The sequence below is a fragment of the Adiantum capillus-veneris genome, chromosome 12 (genome assembly GCF_014529385.1).
Source record: "Adiantum capillus-veneris isolate H3 chromosome 12, ASM1452938v2, whole genome shotgun sequence".
Classification (NCBI taxonomy): domain Eukaryota; kingdom Viridiplantae; phylum Streptophyta; class Polypodiopsida; order Polypodiales; family Pteridaceae; genus Adiantum; species Adiantum capillus-veneris.
Genome location: NC_140942.1, coordinates 46,932,339 through 46,958,733, shown reverse-complemented (window position 1 = coordinate 46,958,733; position 26,395 = coordinate 46,932,339). Strand labels below are relative to the sequence as shown.

At 44.5% G+C, this 26,395-nt stretch overlaps 1 protein-coding gene across 5 annotated transcripts in view; it reads right to left on the bottom strand.

Annotated features, from left to right (window-relative positions):
* Nucleotides 1–23,886, bottom strand: part of SS2 (starch synthase 2) — a 101,232-nt gene extending 77,346 nt beyond the window's left edge. For 3 of the 5 annotated variants that reach the window (XM_086525138.1, XM_086525137.1, XM_086525139.1), the window contains exon 1: nucleotides 23,172–23,885. In XM_086525138.1, coding sequence (XP_086381264.1) covers nucleotides 23,172–23,537 — 366 coding nt within the window. In that variant the 5' untranslated portion in view covers nucleotides 23,538–23,885. Of the gene's footprint in view, nucleotides 1–23,171 lie in introns of all 5 variants that reach the window. The other 2 variants (XM_086525141.1, XM_086525140.1) reach the window with 2 other exon arrangements.
* Between the last annotated feature and the right edge of the window lie 2,509 nt (nucleotides 23,887–26,395).

Genomic DNA, 26,395 nt, shown 5'->3' with positions numbered 1-26,395 from the left:
TTGCCTCCTCTAGGTAACTTATCGCTCACCTCACTAAACTGCCTTTGTAACCCGACGAGTTTCCCCTAGGAAATGCCATACCTACTTGAAAGGGCGTCGGCTCACAGGTGGCATCCGCTGAGGTTGGTGGTGTCTCCCTTTTGCACCTCCCAAACCTTTTTAGGTGAAGTTGAACCCCCCCCCCCCCCGGGGGGGAATGGCACTTGGGCGCTCTTGTAGCTCATCTGGCTTCGCTTGGGGAGAATTACGTCATTTCCCCCATAAGGGATCGGATTCAAAATAACAGCTTAGGAAGGGGAGCATTATCTCCCCATCCACCTATGCAGAGCACCCAAGTACCGGGGTACAACTTCACCGAGGAACTTCACCACAGGCACGCCTTGCGGTTCCTTCCCTCGAGTGCGGATCACGGCGTACCCAGAAGGGCATCCACTTCCCGCGAGCCTCCCCACCAAGGAGGATAACGGTCCTTTCTTCAGGGTCCAACAAAGGGTCGATAGCATTGAAGGTGGAGTTGAATCGGTTTAGCCAGCGCCCCCTAGAGTCATCAACCGCCGAACAGTTCATCAGCAAATGCGAAAGCGAACGACCCTCGAGCTGGGAGCACAGCGTGCAAATGCTGTGTCCGCGCATATAACTATCAGCCAGTTTGAGCCCACCTACTCTCGGGAGAGCCAGCATTCTCTCCTCTTTCCTATTCACTATAGTACTCCTATTGAGCTGCAGCAGGTACTCCTATTGTACTCCTATTCAAAAAACATAAAAGTCCAAAAATGGCTAAAAATGTGTGCACCCAGCCAGGCTCAGATACCTGCTGCATCTCAATAGGAGTACTATACTGAATAGGAGTACCAATCGGTGGCGTACAAGCACGTTGAAAATCTGTATTACACCAGCGTTTTCAGCACCCTTTGCAGCGTTGTTTTGGGCGGACAGCACGCTGAATTTTTACCTCTTGTGCGGTTGAACCATCCCTTGCTCCTCAGGACACCATCCGGTGGTTGTCTGTGCGGTTATCTTGGACTGCTACAACCTTGGGAACGGTACCTTCATCAACGACTTGCGATCTTATCGATCTACCTTTGGGACTCCTCCCTAAGCACGCGACATGTCGACTTCGAAGCAGAAGGGACAACAACAACAGCCCCAGAAGGGGGCTACTACAGCCACCTCCACTTCTGCGGCTACGTCGGCATCTGCCAACGCTACATCCAACAATTATGCCCTCACCCAGTTTGCTGAGAAGAAGAAGTTGGATCTACACAACTATTCTGTGTGGAGGACACGAGTCCGCACAATTAATGCCTACCATCGACTCTGGGAATGGTTGAATGATTTCACCCATTAGGCTACTCAGCCTTCCCCTCCCACCGCCACTCAGGCCTAGATCGACGAGTGGGTGGATCGGGACATACGAGTCTTCACCTTTCTTATGATGAACCTCTCGGACCGCATCACGAAGAAAGTTTCCAAAGAGGAGCATGCACATCCATTGTGGAGACGGATTCTTGACCAGTTTGACGAGACCTCGTTTGCCAACAGATCACACTTGAACGGGAGTTGTACAAACTCCAATCAAGGATTTCAACTCACTTGATGGGTTGACCCGCCGCATGCGAGAACTCTGGGACGACCTTGTCTCTGATGGAGGCGACATCACCTCGGCACGCATGGCTCGCCTCTTACTATTCAAGCTTCCCCCACGCTTTGATCCCTATTTTCAGAGTTTGCTCACATCTGGACGTACCTCTTTTCCCACTTGGGCCGAGATTCTCCCTTCCCTTAGACAGATGGAGGGGCACCCCGCATTCCGAGCAGAAGGTGTTGTTGATGCAGAAGGAGCTTTGATAGCTCAAGGAGGTAACAAGAAAGGTAAAGGTAAGAAGAAGAAGAAGAAGAAGAACAAGGACATCGAATGTTACCATTGCCACAAGAAAGGGCACAAAGAATCACGATGCAAAAAGAAGAAGCGAGACGAGTCAACAGGGAGAAACACACAGCCTCGACTGCAGTTGTAGCCTCTCACAAGACGGCGAGGGCTGTTCTTGTTGCGACGACGGACCGCGCTCTTGCTACATCGCAGTCACGTACTTGGGTTGTTGACAGTGGAGCCACCACTCACATGACTCCCCAACAGTCATGGTTTAGCTCTCTCAGAGAGACTCACAGGCAACTCCAATGTCTGGCACAGGCCAAATTACCCTCTTTCGTTCTACATCAAACCCGAAGTTCAATTCAATGAAGGCGCTTTACATTCCAGACATGGCCTTCAACCTCCTCTCTGTGTCGAGTTTAGACTCTGAGGGAGCTGACATACACTTCGGGAGTGGCACAGTCACCATTTCGGATTCTACGACAGAAACTATCCTTGCACGCGGTGAGCGCGATGGTTCCCTATACCGCCTCACTGCTCTTCTGTCTAGGACCACGGAGTTTTCTTCTCTATGACATGCACGATTTGGATATCTATGTTATCAGCAGCTTCAGCAGGCTACTAGGACCTCTATGGTAGAGGGTTTACCAGCGATACGCTCATCACACGTATGCAAGGCTTGCCAAATGGGCAACACACGGTTGCCTTCCCGAAGCAGGCATCCAATAGAGCTTCGGCACCACTTGCATTGGTTCACATTGATCTGTGTGCCCCGATGAGCACTCCTTCATTTTCTGGCTCACAGTTTTTGCTTGTGCTTGTGGATGATTTTAGTAGGTACACTTGGGGTTGGTTCCTAAAGCTCAAGTCAGAGGCTTTCAATTTCGTTCGAAATTGGAAGACGATGGTTGAGAAAAGGAGAAGGACTTGCAAGTCAAATGTATTCGCTCAGACAGAAGGGTTGAGTTCACCTTAAGGTGGTGCATGTCAGAGGGCATACAGCGCCAGCTAACTACTCCTTACACTCCTTCCCAAAACGGAGTTGTTGAGCGGAAGAATCAAACTATCATGGAGATGGCTCGTGCGATGCTTGCGCATGCTTCTCTGCCCCGGGTTTACTGGGCAGAGGCGTGCAACACAGCGGTTTACATTTAGAACGTTCTCCTAACCATGCTTTGCAAGAGAGAACTCCTTATCAGGCTTATTACGAGCGCAAGCCCTCGGTCTCACACTTTCGAGTTTTTGGGTGTCCGGTCTTTGTCTATGTTCCAAACCAGAAGCGACATAAGTCGCTCATCTTCCTAGGCTATTCATGATAGACTGACCGATACCGACTTTATGATCCTGACGCCAAGACCACCACAGTTAGCCGTGATGTGACTTTCATGGAACTCTTCAGCACACCTGCAGAGAGACAACATCCAAGCCTATACCTTCCCTACCTCCTCCTCATCGACCTCCTACACCTAATCCTATCCATGTTCCTGTTCCTTTACCCTCTACACCACAGCCAGTTATTTCACCCGATCATGCCGTGTCAGATTCCGATTCTGATGTGGATGATAGTTCTCCTTGGGTGGAGGCGGTCCCACCTCGCAAGGAGAAGTTAGTTCCTACTTGGCTCTACTCTACGGTTTCTTCCTCTGGCGTCACGAAGTTACCAAACCTGCCAGACCCTGGACAACCTCGACGTTCTGCACACCTCAAGGACAGGCAAGTTTATGATGGCACAGAGTTCGTGAACTTTGCACTCATGTCTCAGATTCACGCTTCACCAGTTGAGCCTTCCTCGATGGAGGAAGCACTCCAACATGATTTTTGGAAACGTGCCATGCAGACAGAGATGGACGCTATCGAGCGGAATAAAACCTGGACTTTGGTTCCCAAGCCCAACAACCGGAAGGTGGTTTCTATGAAATGAATTTTCAAGACAAAGTACAAGGCCAATGGTTCCCTCGACAAACACAAGGCAAGACTTGTTGCTTGGGGTTTCACACAGCAACCAAGCGTGGAATTCGACGAGAACTTTGCTACCACCGCTGGCATGACCATCGTATGCACAGAGTTTGCTCTCGATGTAAGGTGCAGCGGAAGTGAATGTTGAACTTTGCTCAACATGAGTGCTCCGAACTGTGCTCAAGGTTCCTTTTACTTATGGAAGGGAGAGCCTTCCGTTCTTTTAGTGAGAGAGTGCAATGGACACAAACAAAGTGGATGAACATTGTGAATGAAGGTGCTGAGACTAACAGATAGAGAGAGAAGAATACGACACCAACAAGTTGTCAAACCCTCCTCCGAAGGCCCCACTCTCTATGGCGAGAGCGGTCTAATTATGATTGCACAAATCTCTACAATGCTTGGACTTGCCGACGATGTCGACGACGATGAGGACGACGACGAGAGGCTGAAATCTGAAAATGCTAAGGGCTGAAATCTGCAAATCTTTATCTGCTGAATTCTGACTCTATGTCGGTGACGATGTCGATGGCGACGATGCGACAACGACGCGTTGAAAACGTAGATGCTGAAATCTGCGTTTTCCACGGGCTGAAACTGCGAACTTCGCGGGATCTGACCGTGCGGCGAGGATTTGCTGCGGGAAGGTGAGATCTGCGAGGTTCGGGGGTTCTACTGTGGGTACTGACTGCTAAAAACTGAAAACGCTGAGTCCAGAGCTGATTCTGTCGCGATAGATCTACAAAACGCTGGATTGCCAGGCTTATGCAAAAACGCTAGGGCTGAAAATGATCTTGCGGGGAAATCTACTATCTGCTGATGCAACTGCTGCTGTCGCCAGGCTGATGCAGATGCAAAAACGCTGGCTGATCTGGGTTCTTGTCCAAAAACGCTAGCTCTTCTACTGTGATGCAAAAACGCTAGAGAACTTGGGGTCCTGCTGAGAAGTTGCCTGTGAGCAATGCTCCTGTTGTCTCTTCTACCAGAAAGTGCTAGCACTAGGTTTCTTAACATACTTGCTTAGTGAATTTTCCCTACCCAGTTTCCAACAAAAGTCACTTAAAAATAATAAGTGAAAAATGTCAAAAATAAGGAAAATAGGTATATGCATTGTAAAAATGCTCCTGATGGGTTCTTATGGAAATCTGATGATCATGTTGTGTGCAACCAGAGGATATGCATCTACCATAAGTGTCTGGACATACACGATCTACGAACAGACTCACAAAAGTGCCAGATCGCTTCCTATTCTAAACTGAATTGATTGAACTGAACCCTGGTCATGCTGTAGCTTGTCCACGGACACATAAGGTTCCCCTCCTTTTCAAAGTGAGATACTGGTACCAATCTATATGGCGTCGAGGGAGATCGCCAATAGCATCCAGAATCCTCGGAAGGACTCTTCGCCGGCCCACTCTGATGTGTGTGGGGGGGCAGGAGAGAGAGCCCACTTGCTACTCTATGCAATGAGAGTGAAGGAGAAGAGGAGAGTGGCGCAGAAGAAGCACACGCAGAGAAAAATACGTGAGAGAGAGAGAGAACTCGTAGAAATTTGGGAAAAGTCACGATAGTGACAATTTGGGCTTGACCTTTGAGTATATGAGTAAGTGACTAGGGGGCCATTCACACTTGGGCCCTCTCACTTATAAGTTCTTTAACTTATAAGTTAATAAGTACAAGGCACTTAGGCCTTTATTCCCTAACAACCTCCCACCTAAAGGCAATGTACCTTGGGAGATCAAAGAATCAGCTAACTATGATACATCAGCTGATCATGCACTTACTCATCCAACACCCATCATCTGACGGCAATATGCAAACCGCTCTGCTGGAAGACTCTTGGTCAAAAGATCTGCAGGATTGTCATCTGTGTGCACCTTGACAAGTGTAATGCTCTTGTCATCAAGCACACTCCTGATAAAATGATACTTCACCTCTATGTGCTTTGTCTTGGCATGAAAAACAGGATTCCTTGCAAGCATAATAGCACTCTGACTATCACAGTGTAGCACAGGAACCGGTGACTTAATGCCAAGCTCTTCTACCAAACGCATGAGCCACAAAGCTTCTTTGCATGCCTCAGTGGCAGCCACATACTCAGCCTCAGTGGTAGACAAAGCAACACATTTTTGCAGTCTAGAAATCCAAGAAACTGCACCTCCTGTGAATGTAAACACATATCCAGAGGTAGACTTCCTGCAATCTGGATGTCCAGCAAAATCTGCATCTGTAAAGCCATGCACAGATGTCTCACTCTTCCCAAAACAAATGCACAAGTCTTTAGTGCCTTTCAAGTATCTCAAGATACACTTCACTGCTTCCCAATGCTTTTTGCCAGGATTGCTCATGTACCTGCTTACCACTCCCACCGCAAATGCAATGTCCGGACGTGTAGCAACCATAGCATACATCAAACTGCCAACGGCTGATGCATAAGGAATCTTGGCCATTTCAGCCCGCATATCATCTGTGTTTGGGCAGTCATGTGCAGTCAGTTTTACATATGGAGGCAGCGGAGTACCGAGTGCCTTTCCCCCATCCATATGAAAACGATGTAGCACCTTATTAACATAATCTCGTTGAGATAGATACAGACGCCTGTTGGGTCTATCTCGAGAGATACGCATGCCCAAAATATGATTAGCATCACCAAGATCCTTCATGTCAAAGCGATTCTTTAAGCTTTGCTGTAATGCATCCAACTCCGTGACATTTTTACCCGCAATAAGCATGTCATCAACATACAAAATCAGCAATAGAAGAGATCCATTACTTGCCGTTTTGATATACAAACAGTGATCAAAATTACTTCTTTTGTATTCTTGAGACCTCATGAATGTATCAAACTTGTGATACCATGCACGGGGAGACTGTTTCAAACCATACAAGCTCTTCAAGAGTCTACATACTTTCTTCTCTTGCCCCTTTGACACAAAACCTTCTGGCTGCATCATATAGATCATCTCAAGCAAATCGCCATGCAAAAACGCTGTTTTGACATCCATTTGCTTTAACTCCATATCTTCAGAAGCAACCAGGCCTAAAACAAGACGTAATGTGGCAAGCTTTACAACAGGAGAAAAAATCTCATCAAAATCAACACCATGCTTTTGCTTGTACCCTTTAGCAACCAAACGTGCCTTGTACTTACTGTCAGATTTCTCCCTCTGTTGAGACCTGCCTCTCAAGTGCAATGCATTAGAAGACCCACCTGTGGTGTTCTTCCTGTTCATCTCTTCCATCAAGAGAGAACTCTCTACATCTGCATACTTAAGTGACGCACTTGAGTTACTAAGGACGCACTTGAGTTACTAAGAGCTGTCCGGAATACATCCCAACTCTCGGGCAATGTGCATAGCAGAAAAGTAGCTTTGAACTCCTCATCAATCGTGAATTTCAGCTCTGTCAGTTGGCTGAAAATAGAATTGAATTCATTGAGGTGCACTGACATGTGCGTGCCCTCCTTCATGCGGAGATCCATAAGCTTCTTAAGCCAATACACTTTACTGGCAGCACTCTGCTGTGCATACAACTCGTCTAAACGCTTCCACATGCCCCATGTTGTCTGCTCATTCTCTACATTGAAGAGTAAATTGTCAGACACCGAAAGCATGATCGTGGAGCGAGCCAACTCGTCCACTTCTTCCCATTCTTCAACCTCCATATCATCCGGTTTCACACCCTGTAACTTAATAGGTTTCGCCTGTTTCTTCTGCAACATCACATTATAACATTGCTTCTTCCATATAGCAAAGTTATGGGCCCCTTCAAGCTTGCGAATGTGCAACAAATTGCCACTTTCACTGCTAGAAGCCATTCTGAGTGATTGCAAACACTGAAACCCTGTTTTGCCGACCTAAACACGCCCAAATGTGCGCAATCGGGGAAAAAACAGCTTGCTGTTACAGAAAAACAGCGAGCAAATTTCACGCGAAATCACCCCAAAACGGCGTACATTCACTGCCAAACCCTTACCAAAGGTTTCCACAAGGTGTATACATCATTTGCTTGCTGAAATTCCCTGTTTTAGGGCAAAAATCAGACCTGTAAACACCTGTTTTGCTGAATTTTCAGAACCTCGTTGGTGGAAACACCTGTAAGATTGACCTGTGAGACTTGCCCTAATGAAATTGCATCAAATTGACCCCGAAATTGGTCAATTTCAGCAGAAATAGGCTGCTGTTCGCCAGTTTTTGAAACCCTAATTTTGGGGAAACTGTCACCGGAGGTCGATTCTACACGGTGAGAGGATCCCTTCGCGACAGAGTTGATCGAAAACGGTTGAATATCCTTCCCGCAGCGAGCAAGAACAGAATTCTGATCTGTGTTGCGAAAATGGCTCTCTTGGAAACCCTAAAGCTCTGATACCATGTGTGGGGGGGCAGGAGAGAGAGCCCACTTGCTACTCTATGCAATGAGAGTGAAGGAGAAGAGGAGAGTGGCGCAGAAGCACACGCAGAGAAAAATACGTGAGAGAGAGAGAGAACTCGTAGAAATTTGGGAAAAGTCACGATAGTGACAATTTGGGCTTGACCTTTGAGTATATGAGTAAGTGACTAGGGGGCCATTCACACTTGGGCCCTCTCACTTATAAGTTTTTTAACTTATAAGTTAATAAGTACAAGGCACTTAGGCCTTTATTCCCTAACAATGTGTGGATCGTGCGATACTTGAACTTCATAAAAGTCTGCAACGCTTGCTTCTTTGGGCCGCGTTGAAAGCGACGCAAAGTCATTGGAGACTGCTGCAATGCTTCCACTTTGTCTATGGACGTAAGTCCACTTTCTTCAAGAATCTCCAAGGTTGAAAATTCCTGAAACCACTTCCAATACAAAAACATGAACATACCCATTCCATGTAAAGTGACTGGAAAAAATCTAATCTTCCTAACAGACTATGTATGCAATGTAGATGAACAAAGAGACGGAGTGCCAAATCGTTCATCAAACACATGCAAAACATGAAATCCAAACTCGCTTTTCTGATCTAAATCAATCAACTGTGGCAAATCACAATGGACATGCCGATGCTTGATGCTCAATTCTTCTTGTGATCTTTCTACGATTGTGTCGTGCCAAGGAAGAGACATTGAATGTGACTTCCTAGAATGCAAACATTTCATCTTTTCATGAGAAATCCGCATACATCCGTGCTCATCCATGAGTGATTGTGCTCAACGGACAATATGTCATGCCTAGGAAAGGGATTACATAAAGATGCTGACTAAAATACAGGAAACGATCACGAATGAAACACTCGTACAATGCGTGCGACTAATCATTCGAACACACAGTACTTCCTGTGAGGGTTCTTGGGACATAAGCTCGAGAGCCAAGATCGGTTCTTCACGATCTACCAAACTTCAAAGCTTCGTGTGGGGGTTCTTTGGACCTTGACTCGAGAGCCAAGATCGGCTCTTCGTGATTGATCGAATCTGCAATGAGGTTAGCTTCACTAGAAACAGTATCAACTAACCCATCATTCTTGTGAACAATCACATCGTGGTCATACAAATTATCATGCTCGTGAGAAATCACATCTTGATCATGCAAATCATCATGCTTATCATTGTCATCCAAATCATCATGCTTGTCATTGTCATGCAATTCTTCAGGCTTATCATTATCATTCAAATCATGTGTGTCATGCTTGGGAGAAGAAGAGACTAAGAGAGTCTCCTTTTCTCGAATCTCGTGCATCTGTGCCTGAACTTGAGAAAAGAGTCGCAACAAGGTGGCTTTCCTTTCGTTGTGCTCACGCTCTATGGCTGCCATTCTTTCTTCGTTTTCACGAGCTATGGCTGCCATTCTTTCTTCGTGTTCGCGAGCTATTTCTGCATTTCTTTCTCGGTGTTCGCGCTCCATTTCGGCTCTTCTTTCGTTGTACTTGCGATCCATTTCTGCTTTTCTTTCTGCTCTGCTTTCTTCGCGTTCTAACTTCCTGTCCATAAACAACTGCTTCAACTCCTCCATAGGAGTTAGTGCAATCCTTGGCGTAGATGGGAAAGAGGGAGGGTCGGAAAAACCTCCTGGTGGGGAAAATTCTTCTTCGCCAACTCCATGCTCATCACCTTCATGCAAAGTATCCATTCCGCTTCGGGTGATGACCATCCACTGAAGTCTTGGGTTCTTAAGTTCACGAGGAACTTGGGTGCTTGTGGGTCTTTAGTTCTTGAGGGTCTTGAGTTCTTAAGGTTCTTGAGGTTCTTGGGGGTCTTGAGGGTCTTGGGGTTCTTGAGGTTCTTGTGGTCTTTTTTCGCTTGCAATCTGTGTTAGAGAAGGATCTTCTCTTTACCCGAGTTCTGCTCTTTTCCGCGGGCGCACCCCTTGCGGCCTTGCCCTCACACCAAGGTTGCTTTTTCCCACCTCACGTCGATTGGCCAGCCGCTAAGTGCACGGTCCGCTCTCAATGAGTGAAAAGAGGCACAAGGGGAGGCTGGACAAGCCCTTCTTTCTTGGGTTTCCTGTCACTCTTCAAAAACACGATTAGGAATCCACACGCCCAAGAGAACTTGGGTTACGTGCGACCTCAACAAGCGAAAAAAAATTTGTGGTTCTTGTGGTTCTTTCCTTGAGTGATACAGAACACTGTCAAAGCTCTGATACCAATGTAAGGTGCAGCGGAAGTGAATGTTGAACTTTGCTCAAGATGAGTGCCCCGAACTGTGCTCAAGGTTCCTTTTACTTACAGAAGGGAGAGCCTTCCATTCCTTTAGTGAGAGAGTGCAATGGACACAAACAAAGTGGATGAACACTGTGAATGAAGGTGCTGAGACTGAGAGATAGAGAGAGAAGAATACGACACGAACAAGTTGTCAAACCCTCCTCCGAAGGCCCCACTCTCTATGGCGAGAGCGGTCTACTTATGATTGCACAAATCTCTACAATGCTTGGACTTGCCGACGATGTCGATAACAATGAGGACGACGACGAGACGGGCTGATATCTGAAAATGCTAAGGGCTGAAGTCTGCAAATCTTTATCTGCTGAATTCTAACTCTATGTCAGTGACAATGTCGATGACGATGATGCAACGACAACGCGCTGAAAACACAGATGCTGAAATCTGCGTTTTCCGGGCTGAAACTGCAAACTTCGTGGGATCTGACCGTGCGGCGAGGATTTGCTATGGGAAGGTGAGATCTGCGAGGTTCGGGGGTTCTATTGCGGGTACTGATCGCTGAAAACTGAAAATGCTGAGTCTAGGGCTGATTCTGTCGCGATAGATCTGCAAAACGCTGGATTGCCAGGCTTATGCAAAAACGCTAGGGCTGAAAATGATCTTGCGGGGAAATCTGCTATCTGCTGATGCAACTGCTAACGCTAGGGCTAAATTCTCCTCTACTGTCGCCAGGCTGATGCAGATGCAAAAACGCTGGCTGATCTGGGTTCTTGTCCAAAAACGCTAGCTCTTCTGCTATGATGCAAAAACACTAGAGAACTTGGGGTCCTGCTGAGAAGTTGCCTATGAGCAATGGTCCTGCTGCCTCTTCTGCCAAAAAGTGCTAGCGCTAGGTTTCTTGATATACTTGCTTAGTGAATTTGCCCTACCCAGTTTCCAACAAAAGTCACTTAAAAATAATAATTGAAAAATGTCAAAAATAGGGAAAATAGGTCTATCTTCCAGATGGATGTCAAAAGTGTGTTTCTGAATGGAGATTTGGATAAAGAAGTTTATGTGGAGCAACCTCCTGGGTTTCGTATACCAAGCAAGGAGGATTGGGTCTATCAGTTGTGGAAAGCATTGTATGGACTGAAGCATGCTGGACGACAGTGGTACCTCACACTTGACCAGTTTCTCGGGAAGCTGGGGTTACGGCGTACCTCATCAGATTCCAACTGTTATGTTGTTTTTGATGGCTCTTTGGTTGCGATAGTGATTGTCTATGTGGACGATCTCCTTTACACAGGCTCTTGGACCAGCAAGATCAAGTTGTTGATGAAAGCTATGGAGACGCGTTTCGAGATGACTGATCTTGGGCTTCTTCACTATTTTCTTGGATTCCAGATTTTTCAAACACCAGACAGCGTCTTCTTTTCTTAGCAGAATTATGCAAATGCTATCCTGGAGAGAATCTAGATGACAAGCTGCAGACCGATTGGCACTCCTCTTGAGCCCGGAGAGAACGTATCGCTTCACGATCCTTCCCCACGGATTGACTTGGAGCAGTACAGGAATGTTGTTGGCTGCCTCGTATGGCTGACTTATTCCCGACCAGACATCTGTTACACGGTTTCTGTCCTCAGTTTCTTCAACACCCGACCTCATCAGCGACATTGGCAGCAGTGTGCCCAGCGTACTCTGCGATACATCAGCGGCACCTTGGCACTCTACTCTTGTAGTAGAGCACCAAGTATCTCGATTTCTTGCCCAATCTGAATAGCACCTTACTTGGTTGGTGCGATTCAAATTGGGCAAGAAATCCAGATACTTGGCGCTCTACTACAAGAGTAGTTTTCACACTCGGCTCGAGACCCATTTCATGGAGCAGTAGGCGGCAACCCACCATTGCGCTATCTTCTACAGAGACGGAGTACAGAGCAACTTGCTATGCTGCTTGTAAGGCTATATGGCTACGGAGAGTACTGGGAGAGTTGTGTTTTCCCCAAACTGCTACGACTTGTCTTTTGTGCGACAATCAAAGTTGCATTGCTATTGCCAAGAACACGCTCGGACAAAGCACATTCAAGTGAAGTACCACTATGTTCGGGAGCGGGTTTTGGCTGGAGATCTTCATTTGGAGTATGTTCTTACAAAGGACAATGCAACAGACATCTTCATGAAGGTTGTACCTCAGTGGACTTTGGCTTCTCACCTTCGACTCCTCTGTGTTGTCTCAGCATTCGGTGCTGAGAGGGGGTGTTAAGAGTTACACCACCGTTACTTCGCCATTTTGCACGGCTAGTGATTGTCCCGAGTTGGCCACCCATCGCACATCATGTAGATTGCATGGGCGAACACTTTTAGCACGTGTCCGGTCATTCATTTTCTGAGCCTGCACACACTTTTAGCCATTTTTGGGCTTTTATGTTTTTTGCACCGCTTACACATTTTTGCCCTACCTCAACCTAAGATTCTATAAATAGAATGCTTAGGGTCTTGTAGTCAATTAGATTGTGTATTGAGAGCATCATTTGCAGAGCACTTGTGTTTTCTCTCTCTCTCTCTCTCCCTCCAGCGTTTTCAGCACGCTTGCCTCACTCTCTTTCCGTTGCTCACTCTCACAGTTTTTGAGTTTGCTTGCTTTTCATGTAACTGCTTTTCAAGGCCAAGGGCCTTTAAATATGTGCAGAGGGCTCATTCTCTTGCACGCTTCAGTGTGAAGGTGCAGGTACAGGGATTGGAGTACCGACATTGTACTCAATTAAAGCAATATAAAGAAATATTGAAAGGGGCGCCAAGGTTTGAGGCCGATACTCTTTGGGGTGAAATTCCACCACTCCGTGTCGCGTGTGCTCTCTCTCTCGCTCTCTCTTTTTTAGTTCAGTTGTTATTGAAGTCCTAAAAGTCTGTTCAATCTTCTTTTCTATTGGCACGTGGTGCTTGTCTCGTGACAAAAGTACAGTAGTTTGCTACACTGCTCGTGACGGCATCTTTCCATGGATATTTCTTGGCGGTCAGGACATCCACACTGCTGCTACACTCGCAGAGTTCACCAAAGTATTGTCCTTCAGTGGACATTGCAGTAGACATCTTCATCATTTGCCTCACATCTTCGGCTTCATGCAGGTGTTCAGCATCCGGTGTTGAGAGGGGGTGTTAGATTTACACCACTCTGCTGCTTCACATAGGTCTATGGCATACTGGTACGGCTAGATGTCTTCGGCTGGCCACCCATGCATAGGTTGCACCTTTGTCCGGCCGCCCAGGCTGTCCGACCGACCGGCCACTTTGTCCGGGCATCCTTATACTTCTTTTTCCTCTTGCTGGGTCGTGGGCTTTTATCTTGCATTGCCTTACCTCCCCTTGGGCACCTATATATGGGACCAGGGGGGACACCCACAGTTATAGTCTGACACATTGTATTGTCTCTTGCTCTGGTAGTCATGGGGGCTGATCGCCCCCTCTTCCTACATCTAGCGTTTGTGGTCTCTTCTCTCTCTCTCTCTCTCTCTCTCTCACAAATAGAAATGATCGAAGTGACATGACGCATATTAAGATTGGCATACTCCAATTCGAGGCATTTATTATAATATTTACTTCCAAATCCAAGAAAGCTAAAAATATCTTTAGATCTAGAAAGCACAACAAGCACTACTTGTTATAGATAAATTGCTTTACCTAGACGTTGATGTGTGCCATTGCTTGCACTATGAGCAAGAACCCTTGTCAAAAAATATTGTAGAAGGCATTATCTAAGGTCACTTCTTGATATAGTGCGCTCTTAGACGAGCAACAAGTGAGAGGATTATGCCGGCTATCTAGGTCAGAAATCGACGCTCGGCTGCAAATGGATCAAAGAACCATGTACGCTTCAAGGACAAAGCAAGTTCTACTTCGTCTTCTGAGAGTTCCAACAAATCTTCCTCCAATTCCAACAAGGATGAGAAGAAGCAAAAGAGCGGAAGGAAGGACAAGAAAAGTGAATCGAAGCAATCTAGCAGTTCAGAGGAGAAAACCTCTTTCTCCTCCGACAGTTCAGATAGTGATACCCACACTTTTGATACAATTTATTGTAAGAAGCAGAATCACCTCTTACGCAAGGTGGAACCAAACGTAAAATACGGTACGTAAGGTAGGCAGTCCTGTATGGATTGAGGTTTAAGGTACATAAAGTACGCACTATTGGTAAATAACCCTAAAAAGATAGAGAAAAATAGGAATTTCACAACCAAAGCCTACAAACATGTTAACTATCACTCTAGATAGCTTAATGAAAAGGCCCACGTGCATTAAACATCAATCAAGTGATCTACCTGATATTACGAACATGGGACACGCTACCACATTTCAATGATACTACATGACACTACAGATTGTTCAGTTGAACTCAATTCTCATTGTTCAATACCATTAACTTAGACATTACAAATGACTTAAGATCCAAAGATTGACTAATCTATTATCAAAATACTACATATACAAAACTCAACACTACAATCATCTCAGCATGAGAAGTTCATATCAATCAACACCAATGTCAACTACAAAGGTTCATAAACCAGCAAAATTACTACATAGCATGAATAATACCGAAAAACCAACACAGTCAAGAGACTCAGTCTCTCCCAAGAAACTAGTTTAGAACTCGTCATCGAATGAGGATGAGCTCTATCCAAAAGAGGAAATGTCTCCATTTGTGAAGACATTGCTCTCATCTTTGTACTTTGGCTCCACCATCGTAGACATTTGTGGCTGGTCTACATCATCCTCCTCAAGATCCTCCTGCTTTGCAATGTGAATGAGACGAGCAGTCTCATTCACACGGCCCCGTCCTTTGCGAACAAGAAGCTTTCCTCTGTGAATGCTCTCACGTCGTGCACTACTTGGTTCTGAAACTCCCTCCCAGAGTGGAATGATGTCCGTGCTCGTGATCTAGTCACACGCTGATCCACACTCTCCAACTCCTTGTGAAGGAGTCGAAGAATCTCCTCCTCCTCCTCCTCATCTCTCCTCTGCTGCTCTATGTTCTCTGTAGTTGGATCAAGCATGATCTTGACCTACGTGGGATCTAACTCTGCTCATAGGAAAACCAACCAAACTTGTGTTAGAAAGAGTTCGATCTTGGAGTAAAATCAAAGAGTTAACACTGAACAGAAATTAATCACAGATCACCTACTTTGGTATCCCTAAAGCGTGGTAGGCTCACACAAGCTTCATGTTAGATCTACAATAAACCAATCTCTCTAACTGTGCAGTGGTCAGTCGATTGTGTATTTTGATAAGGATCAATGAGTAAGCACTCCAATTGTGCTCATAAACACCTACAAAGCAATCCTCCAATTTAGAAATCATAATGCTTGTGAAATTGTAGACCAAACAAATAGCACAATGAAAACATAAGCTCTCACGTGCTAATGGTTTAGGGTTTAGTATTTAAATGCGAAAGTACTCATCACGCAAGATCAATGAGTTTTGGAAGACCCTGTCTTCCAAGTCAAAGGAAACTTGGAAGTCTCTGTCTCAGTGCCACTGGTCACACAAAGGATGGGCCTAAGCTGTTGATGAAGCTCGTTATCTCAACATCAATATCCAATTGCACGTCCTCATCAAACATCAACGAGATGCATGAATCGTACAGTGCAAGCAAATTCTTCGTCGGCCCACTCTGTTGTGTGGGTGCCACAATACTTGAACTTCAAAAAGGACTGTAGTACTTGCTTCTTTGAGCCGCGCCAAGAGTGATGCAAGAAAAAAGGACTGTAGTACTTGCTTCTTTGAGCCGCGCCAAGAGTGATGCAAGAAAAACTGAAGCGGCTCCATGTCTTCAACTTAGTCCACAATCTCGGGTTCGCCCTCTTCAAGAATCTCCGTTGGAGGATCTCCGTGAAACAATGTTAAAAACACAAAAAATGGTGTGCATTGACCATGAGTTAGGCAACCGCAAATACATACACACACTTCTTTTGCCTTTTCATAAATGGAAATAGACTATGCTTCTTGGAAAATGTCGGTGAAATGCATATGATAAATGTGACGGAGTGCTAAACTTTTCATCAAGTGCTTGCGAAAAATGTAATCTTTCTACCTAAAACTATCAACTTTGGTAGACCACAAAGGGAATACCAATGCTTAATAGACAATCGTGCTAATGCTTGTGTTGTGACTCCGTCGTGCCAAGAGATGAGCATGCAAAACTTATTGACACGATCTACAATGGCAAAACATTGTGTATTCAAACTTTCTACCTTTTCTAACATGTCTTCATGCTTCTGTGCTGACCCGTGATCATGTGCATCGTGCAATATGGCTTTCCTATGAGAAGGTAACACACAAAGACGGCAAGAGACCGTCACGTATGAGCCTCGAAAAATGCATACTAACTTCTCATGCTACCAAGAGATAGTTCTTGAACGTGTACTGTGGACCTCGACTCGCGAGCCAAGATCTGTCCTTGGCAACTGAATGTATCTACAATTGGGTTAGCTTTACTAGGAATATAATTAATCAAACCACCAAATTGCTCAAAAGTTTGTACCATCTAGCTTGACAATCGCTCCTCGATGCGCTAGGCAAAAATCTCTACCATACACAAAATGCTTCTCATGCTTGAGAGAATGAATGACAAAGAAAGGTTTCTTATCATGCAATGACTGATTCTTCCCTGAACTATCTGACTGTGTACTGAGAGATGTTCCTGGACTGTTGGTTTATCTCCTTTCAAAACATGAGAGAGAGAGAGAGAGAGAAAGATTAATGACGAAGAAGGAATACTCTGCTCCCAACGAATGACCACGAGAGAGGCCCCTTCAATAAAGAGTGATGATGAGAGTGTTTGTTTTCCAATTAACTTGTGGATCAATCTCATGGAACCACTTAATGTCAAAAACCATATCACAACCATAGAGAGGAGAAACAAGAAACTTGCGACAAAAACATGCGCGACTCACATAAACTGGCACATTAAGACATTCATGCGTGATGGAAGAGTACATGCCCGGAGAAAATCCAGAAAGCACAATGGGATCTACTCCAGCCTGCAACGGGTTCTAAGTGTGCCCTCTTCACAAGGGAATCACTAATCACTGAATCAAACAAGATCACAGTGCGCTGACCGTTCAGATGACCATAACACTTAATGAGAGACTCATCTGGATGACCATTAGAAACTTGGGACACACTACTTGGCTCATTTATGACACTAACAAAAGATGTGGATTCTGTAGGTGCAATGGGTTCTTTCTTAGAACAATCTCTTTTCTTATGACCTTTAGTGTGACACTTAAAACATCTTCCTTCTTTTCCATACCCGGTTCTTTCTTCGACTTTACCAACCTCCTTTAGTAGATTTTTCATCGGGTATCAACTTAGGGATTTCCTGAATTTTAGCCTTTTCTTTATTATCAGTGTTAGGTGAAGAGTTTTGTGCTCTAGGTGTCGTGGGACAATGAGAAGAAGAGGGATTGTGGTTCTTTCCATTTGATTGGTTCTATTGATCCTGTGGGGTAATTGACTTGCTCTCCTTTGGCTTACCTTTATTGTGTTGCATTTCCTGTTCAAAGCAATCCTCACAGCGTCATTGTAGTCAATGGGACGGAAAACTCTCACATCGTACTTGATGTACTCATCTAGACCAAAGAGAAAAGCCTCCTTAGGCTTCTCATCCAACTTATGCAATTCGACAACAATCTGCAAGATACGAAAAAGATAGAATTGGAGTCCCATTTTGCTTGAGATTCTGCCATTCCTGTTTCAACCAATCAAGGTACTGCAATGGCATAAAGCGATCCTTGAGCTTAGCCTGGAAGTCGGCCCAACTATAAGATAAAGGGATGTCATCCTCGACATACGCAAGGTGCTCAGCCAAGTGTGCCACTTGCCAGGCTCGATATCAATGAATGCATCACTTAACAAATACATGGAGGCAATCAAAACTTAATGTTACTGTTTTTCTTGTTAGTAGCAAAATAAGCGTTGAATTGATGCAACCAAGAATAAATTACCAATGCATCCAACCTACCATCATACTTACTAGAAGTCAACTTTTCGGTGACTGGGTTATTGGGAGTTGTCGCCTCTACTTGGTCTAACCAGGTCTTGCAAGTGCTGGTCTCACAGTGCCTCAAACTCTATAACCATAGCTACCTTGTTTTCTTGAGCCGCTATCCGGTGAGCTTCACGTGCATGCTCACGCTCTAGCTCCATAGCTGCCCTCTTTTCTTCAGCAGCTACACGATGAGCTTCACATTCCCACTCAATTGTGGCCCGCTAAGCCTCTTTTTCCCTTTCGACTTCGGACCACTGAGCCTACTGTTGTAGCATCATCTCAATCATAGACTTTACCAAAGCCTCCATAGAATTTGGTGCAATTCGTATCGTAGATGGGGATGGAGGACGATTCAATGGTCCTCCTAGTGTAGGGACATCTTCTCCAAATCATCACCTTCACGCAGCGTATCTATTCTGCTTCGGGTGATGACCATGTACTGAGTATTGGGGTACCTGGGGTACTTGGGTTCTTGAGGTACTTGGGATTCTTGGGGTGCTTAGGATCTTGGTACTTGATATTACTTACAATCTGCGTTTAACAAGGCTTTTCTCTTACCCAAGCTCAACTCCTTCCTCTGCATACACCCCTTGGTGACCTTGCGCTCACACCAAGGTAGCTTTTCCCACCTCAAGTCAATTGGCCTACCGCCATCTGTAAGGTCGGCTCTCGATGAGTGGAAGAGCGGAATGAGACAGACTAGACAAGCCCTTCTTTCCTGGGTTACCTTCCATTTTTCAAAAACACGCATTAAAGAGATTGACACGCCCAAGTGGTCTTGGGTTACAAGTAATCTCAAACAAGCAAAAAAAAGTTGTGGTTTTTTATGGCTTAATGGCCCTTAAGACAGAGTGATGAAAACGCGAGCGAACAATGGAATAAGGGTGGGAGTGGCTAATAAGTCCGCTGCAGGCACACGAAGATTCTTTGAGAAAATAAATTTGAGAGAGGTTCTTTAGGTTATTTTCTTGAGTGATGATGTTGATGCAAAAATGCTAGGGCTGATTTGGTACAAACATGTTGGCTAATCTAATGCAAAAACGGTGACTAATCTGATACAAAAAAGTTGGTTGATTCGGTGCAAAAAAGCTAACGAATTCAATGCAAAAACGTTGGCTGACCTGATGCAAAAACGCTAGGACTAATCTGTTGATGTTGAAGCTGGTGGTTCCCTATTTCGGACACTCACGTCTGAAACACGGAACGGGGATTCGGATCGGGTATTCGGAACGGAAAGCTAGATTGGGAATGCGGAACGGCGACCTGAAAAGGGCCATTCCTTGTAACTATGTGAGACATAACTGCCAAAGAACTTCCTGTGGATGCATGTTGTACTTCTCATGATGAATGCTTCTGATGCTTGTGGTTGCATAAACTGATGAAAACTCCTCCGAACTTGTGGATACTGTGGATGTATGTACTGCTGCAATGCAAACACCAACTAGCCGAGTTACTAGGCAACCTTACTACTGTCACAGAATATCAGCCTTCATATTGACTCTGCCTTGCAAGAAAGTACCACCATATAGTCTTGTCGTGAAAACATTGCCGGTAAAGATGAAAGGTAAGGGTGCTCGGAGGTATTTCTTATGGTTCCATGTCGACGGAAGCGGATGCATGCTACATGTAAATGCGAATGCAGAAGAGGGTTAGGGATCCTTTCTCCAGCTCCTTCCCTATCCGCATACAAGGCAAGTACCAAGATCTCTCAAGATCTCGCTCTTCGTGTATCTGATGTCGATCTTCGTTCATGATGTTGAGATTATGCATTAAGGGTATCCATCACATAACAATGAAGACGGGAGCACACCCGATGCGCGGTGGACTAAGGGTGGGAGTGGCTAATATGTCCGAGGTAGGGACACGGAACTTCTTTGAAATTTTAAAAAAAAATGATATAAGTTCCGTGGGTTCTTGGTTCTTCTTGGGTTCTTGATTCTTCCCTTGAGTTCGCGAAGCCGAAGCACGTCCAGAGCTCTAATATCAATGTCAAAGCTAGTACTTCGCACAAACACAAGGTTACTTTACTTCACTTGAAAGAAACTGAACTGAACACAATGAGAGAGAGAGAGAGAGAGAGAGACGACACTGCATGTCAAGTCTAAACAAACCCCAAGGGCCCGCTTCTTTGTTGACAGAGCAAATACTTGCTTTAACTACTTGCAAAAATGATAAAACAATGGCTAAATGTTGAATATTGAGTGCTATGCTGATGCTAATGCAAAATCAATAGGGCTGATCTAATGGTGTAGGCTGAAAACGTTGGTGCTGCATACTGAAATCAGTGGGCTGAATACTGAGTATCGAAGGTTCTTCGCGACAAAAGCCTTGAGAATTGATGGTACTGGTGCTGGATGCTGAAAAATGCTGATCTGTAGCGCTGAATACTAATGGCGATGACGCTGAAAACGCTGATGGATGCTGACCGAGAAACGCCAGAAGGATGGGGTGCTGGGGTGCTGGCTGAAAATGTTGTTCTGGGTACTGTGTAGTACTGATCTTTTGGGACCAAGGGGTTGCTTATTATAAAGCTTTTTTTGCCATTTTCCCTACCTACTTTTTATAAATGTCATGTCAAAGTCGCTTATATTAAATGACTTAAGTGACTTAATATGCCTATATGCGTAAGTGACTGTACTTTGCAAGCGAGGGTATGAAACTATGACTTGTCTGATCATGCACGTCCTTCTAGAGGCTCACAAAGTGCAAGCTAGATCCTAAGCTAACTAAGACGCTGACCTGTAGCAGTAGCATGTCTACGTGATTCAAGTGCAATGCGCATGAGACACCCAAGTCCTCAAAAGGAGGATTGCTCCTATTGGAATCTCCATTAATTTTCTTTGTTCCCCCACTAGTATTTGAGTGCTCTTTATCTTCCTGCAGACGCGTGGTCAGGGGGGTGTCATCTCTGTCGAATTCACTGCTAAAACCCATGTGTGCTGCAAAAAAAAAAAGATCAAATCCTCCATAGAAAAAAGCTCAGATCCTCCGTAGAAGAAGAATCGTCTGAGCTCTGATATCATTGTTACAAGCTTGGATACCCAAGCGAGAAATCAATAGCATCACGAACAAAAACTAGAACTGAACTTGAAAAGAGAGAGAGAGAGAGAGAGAGAGAGAGAGAGAGAGAGAGAGAGAGGGACTGGCCCCCCTTTCAGTATTCTTTCTTTATTGCTCATTCAAACAAGTTCAACTCCCGAGGGAACTTCTCTCCGCGACACTGCTCCCAAATTGTCTGCCAAAGAATGGCGCAAGGGCTCCTTATAAAGGTATAACAAGTGCCTCCAAAAGCTACTAATCTTAAAAGCCATGCTTTTCATGTGCAAGTCCCAAGCCAAACAGCTGGACGTCCAAAAATCCCTTGCGCAAGGCTGAAAAGCTACCGTGCTGAAAATTTTCCATGTCAACAGCTTCCAACGCAAAACGTGGAATTCTCTAGCACGTCATGAAATTTTGCAGGTTTTAGGGTTTGTAGATATTCGGTCAAAATTGAAGGTTTTTTATGTCCTAACCCCCCAGGGGTTGTGCCAACTAAGCACGTCACCTACTTGTGCCAGCCTCCCTCTCCCTTTTTTCTTCTGCATTTGTGCTGCCCTCCTTTGTGTAGTCGTGCTGGGACAGCTCCCTCTTCGCATCAATTTTGCGCATACTTGTGTATGGATCTGATTCTGAGTATATTCAACGATGATCTGGTTATTTTCTTAGGTTTCTCATGGGCTATCAAGTGCTCCATTTGGTTCTATGATGCTCAAGATATGGACAGTTTTATGCAATGTTCACTCTATAACAGCTTTGGGGCAGTTATGTGTAGTGGGTGTTGTTTGCTTATGTATGAACATTGAAGGAGAAATGTGTTAAGTGGTGGTTCTTTTGTATTGCATTGTGGAAGAGGAAGCCCTTTTCTTCAAGTGCATTTGTTGGCATCGCTGTAAATCCATGCCAAGGCATTGAAGGCATGCGCTTTCTAGCTATAGTTGTGGTCTCTTGGGTGGGTGCTTGCTAGTAAAGTTTCCATGGGATCACTTACCTTTTGAGTTCTGGTTTGGTGAGAGTTCTGTTATGGTTTGTGGTGCTAATTTTGTTTGTTGGGCACTATTGGGAAGCATAGCTATAAAGGCTTCCCAATTTTTGTTTTCCCAACAGCGGATGGAAATCAAACTGATGTACAGAGAATGGGAGGAAGCATCCAAAGCGTGCCTTACCTGCATCCCAAGGATTTGAGCAAGGAAACCGGATAGGTATGAGAGGCCTAAAAACGAATGTGTGATCCTGGAAATTGCAAAAACCATACAATTGCCCCCACGTTATAAACTCATCATGAATGCCCACTCTAATAAGCAAACAGCATACCACGCTCCAAACCAGCTGTGCCTAAGGGCAAACCCAAAAACACTTTGACACTCTTTATATTACTACACTCTTTACAATGCTTTTGCACAGACACTGTTGACTTCAAATCACCCCAAATCCCAGGGTATGGCGCACTATGACCGTCCTACAAAGGCAGCTAAAGAGACAGCACATCTACTACAAGTACTGTCGGCAAGCACTAGGGAAGCATAGAGTGGAGTATTCCAAAATCCGTACCAACTTACAAATGCATACAGGCAACATCACAACATAAATCAAAGCGCTGAGACCAGAGTAATAATCATTGATGAGAATAAGACAAAACATAGCTAGAAAGTGAGACACCTGATCAAGTAAGTCCTTTTGCAAGGCCAGTATCCTCTTTCCTTGTTCAACAGTGGTACTGCGAGAAATCTCTTCCATGCTGCCCGATCCGGAGCCGCTCTCATCCCCTGCATTGGCACGTACGCACATTCTCTGAACATTTCGACATCCATGACAACCTGCTGCAAGGTTCTTAGGACTTTTGGAGGCCAAATCAAAACAAGTAGGAAAGAGCAACCTCCTTGATGCTGCTGAGCCTTTCCCATGGCCTCTCAGCTGATTACCATCGAATGGTCTATTTGAGAGCGGAGAAGAATGGGGATAAGAGGCAGAATAAGAGTCCAAAGGGGAGCTCAAGACAGGCGATGAGAGGGCCAAGCTAGACATGAGGAAATGGTACGCACAGAGACAAAGTGTCGAAAGATGTTCTACTTACGAGATGAGGGCAGCGTCAGTTTCGCGTGTGGGATCCGTGCATGCGTCTGTGCGAGTGACTGTGTGTCTGTGAAGGTATGTATGTACGTTGGGTGTGTGTGGAGGCGTATATCTGCGCGTTTTAGGGAAAGCACAAGGAGCACTGCGTGCTGAAGGGCAACGATCTAGGTAAGCACGAAACTCGATAGCGCGCAGACAACAGGTGCCAATTCAGCTGGAATTGGATCATTTTGTGTTTGATTGCTGTCTAAAGAGCTCATCAGTACAGAGGTTGAAAATTCGTTTGAAATGATTTTCTAACCACAGACAGCCTCACAACACTCCAAGCTTTCCCAACCACAATCTCATGTTGCATGTGACCAAAAATATTTCATCAGTCCCCATGACTAGTAGGGGGAAGTGATCAAGTAGGGTGTCATAAATGTTTTATCAGATAATAGAATCTTGGAAGATCCCTTGGGATTGAAGAGTGAAAGGTAAATGTTGAGGGGCGGCATGGCGGTGAGCTGGCAAGCAAGTGGCAGCGGACTCGCAAGGCAACTGGCATGCAACGACGCAGGGGGAAGGTCTGGAAGTGGGAGTAGCAATCGGCACGAGGCAACAAGGACCACCGTACAAGAGTAGCAAGTTGAGTCTTTTTTTAAGCATGTGTGTGTGTGTGTGTCACTTCGGACGCAAGGAAGCCATCGCAGCATGTTGGCCTACTTGAGTCTATCTGTTCGAAGGTTTTAAGGCCACAGGTTCAAAATTGGTAATGACATAGCCCTATTTATGCTTGGCGAGAACACTTCCAACAAAAGTGAGGTGGAATCTCAAAAGATTTCACCTAATGGAATGAAGTGGAGCGAGCTAGCATGTCCACCTCCACCGGTTAAACACTTAAACAAGGTGAAGGGTCACTTTGGCATCCTGGAACAATTCAATGAAATGGACCATGGGTGGCCCTTGAATGTAAGTACTCTTTTTATAAACTTCAAAATGGAAGAATATTTCAATGGAGGGTCATTTTAGCATTGTATAACAGATTAGATTACTGAGATGGACCATGTGAGGCTCTTACACGTAAGTACTCTTTTGCAAACTAAAATATCAAAGAAAATTTCAAGAAGTGACAAAAGGATGCCTAATACTTCACTAGGGTAGAAGAGCTAATAAAAGGACAAAGTCTCAAAACTAGAACAATGTTTAATAAATCTACCACTTAGGGATGCCTCTTTCCCCCCTTTGAGCACTATTCGGGAAAGTCTTTTTCCTAAGCAGCCAGATCTCCTCCTTCTACATATGCAAACTGGAAATACTAGTAGAGAAATTTCCAAATTTGCAAGATTGTTCAACTATTTTCTAGTATTTTTTGGGTTTTTTCCCCTTCACAATCGTTTACAACCGGCTAATCTTGATTTTCAACCGATTCAAGGTTACGCTGAGACAGACCTTTCTCGAGCACTACCTTTGAGGCCTTGTAGCTTTTTTTGTTTAATTAATTTCTATTTTTCTCAAAAAAAAATCTTCCATATCTTATTTATTACTTGAACACTTGTTGAACTGTACTTTTTTTATATAAAGAGTTTCACATAGCTATCCCTTGATATCATTTTCATTCGAAATCATGGAATATCTTTTTGATTTTTTCGGTTTTAACCAAAAACAAGGAAATATATGTATGAGATTGTATTTGTATAAAATTTTGTGTACAAATTGTGTCACAAGATGCACGTCCATTCTAAACAAGGTGAAAGTTCACAATGGCCTCTTAACTAAAGGAGTTGATGATTAGAAAAGAAAATGGAGCAAGTGCACTACCCTAATTTAGACTGCATTTAGATTAGAGAAAGAAACTTTTGTTGAAAGATGTCTTAGGCAAAGAAGAGGAGCCAGATATGAAGGTCTAGAACTAATTTTGCACACCCTTTAGGCACCTCCCGTCTTGCTCTTCTTTCTTTCCACTTGCTTATCCAAGCAAGTGGAGAGTAGAAAAGGTTTTCTCCTTAACCTAGTTTGTGTTAGGAAGCCACCATCTTGGGTTACAAGTGTCGGAAGGCATGGACAAAGAGCGCTACATTTCTAGAAGGAGTTTACACTACAAACTTGAGGAAGGTACCTTAGGATATAACATACTAATTTAAAGGGTAATTTTCCTTAGCATTAACAAGCTACAAGTGGTTCCTATGATAGGTTTTGGCACCCTTCTCCCCTTATAAGGCCTTTTTTTTTTTGCTTTCTAAAAGAAGCCTTAGAGGAGAGTTGGGTTAGGCATACTTTGAATGTTTTCAGTGATGATTGAAACTTACCTTAAATGTTATTTCAATTTTAAAATAGTAAATGGATCTTTTTATTTCACATTCTGACATGTCTTGAGTTTTCTTGCATTATATTGTTTTTGAGTGTTAAAGTGAAGCTTTACCTTGCATAATTCTTATGGACACACACACGTATGTGTGTGTGTGTGTGTGCGCGCGCGCATGTGTTTGTATAAATATATATAATTGAGTTATCTTTATTTCACATTTCATTTCATAGCCTCACATGGCTTGACTTTTCTTAAGCGGCCATTGGCCGAGTTTCCTCCCCACAAAGAAGCGAAGCGGAAATACTAGCATAATTTTAAAATTTGCAGGATTTTTGAACTACTTTCTCGCATATTTCACTAGTGTTTCTTCCCTTTATCATGGTTTGTTACCAACTAGTCTTGATTTTCAACCGGCTCAAGGCTAAGCTCGGGCAATCCTTTCTTGAACACTGATTCTACTTAAACTCAACCTAATGATTTTATCACTTTCTAATTGTTTTAGAAAGCCACCATGACTCTTTTG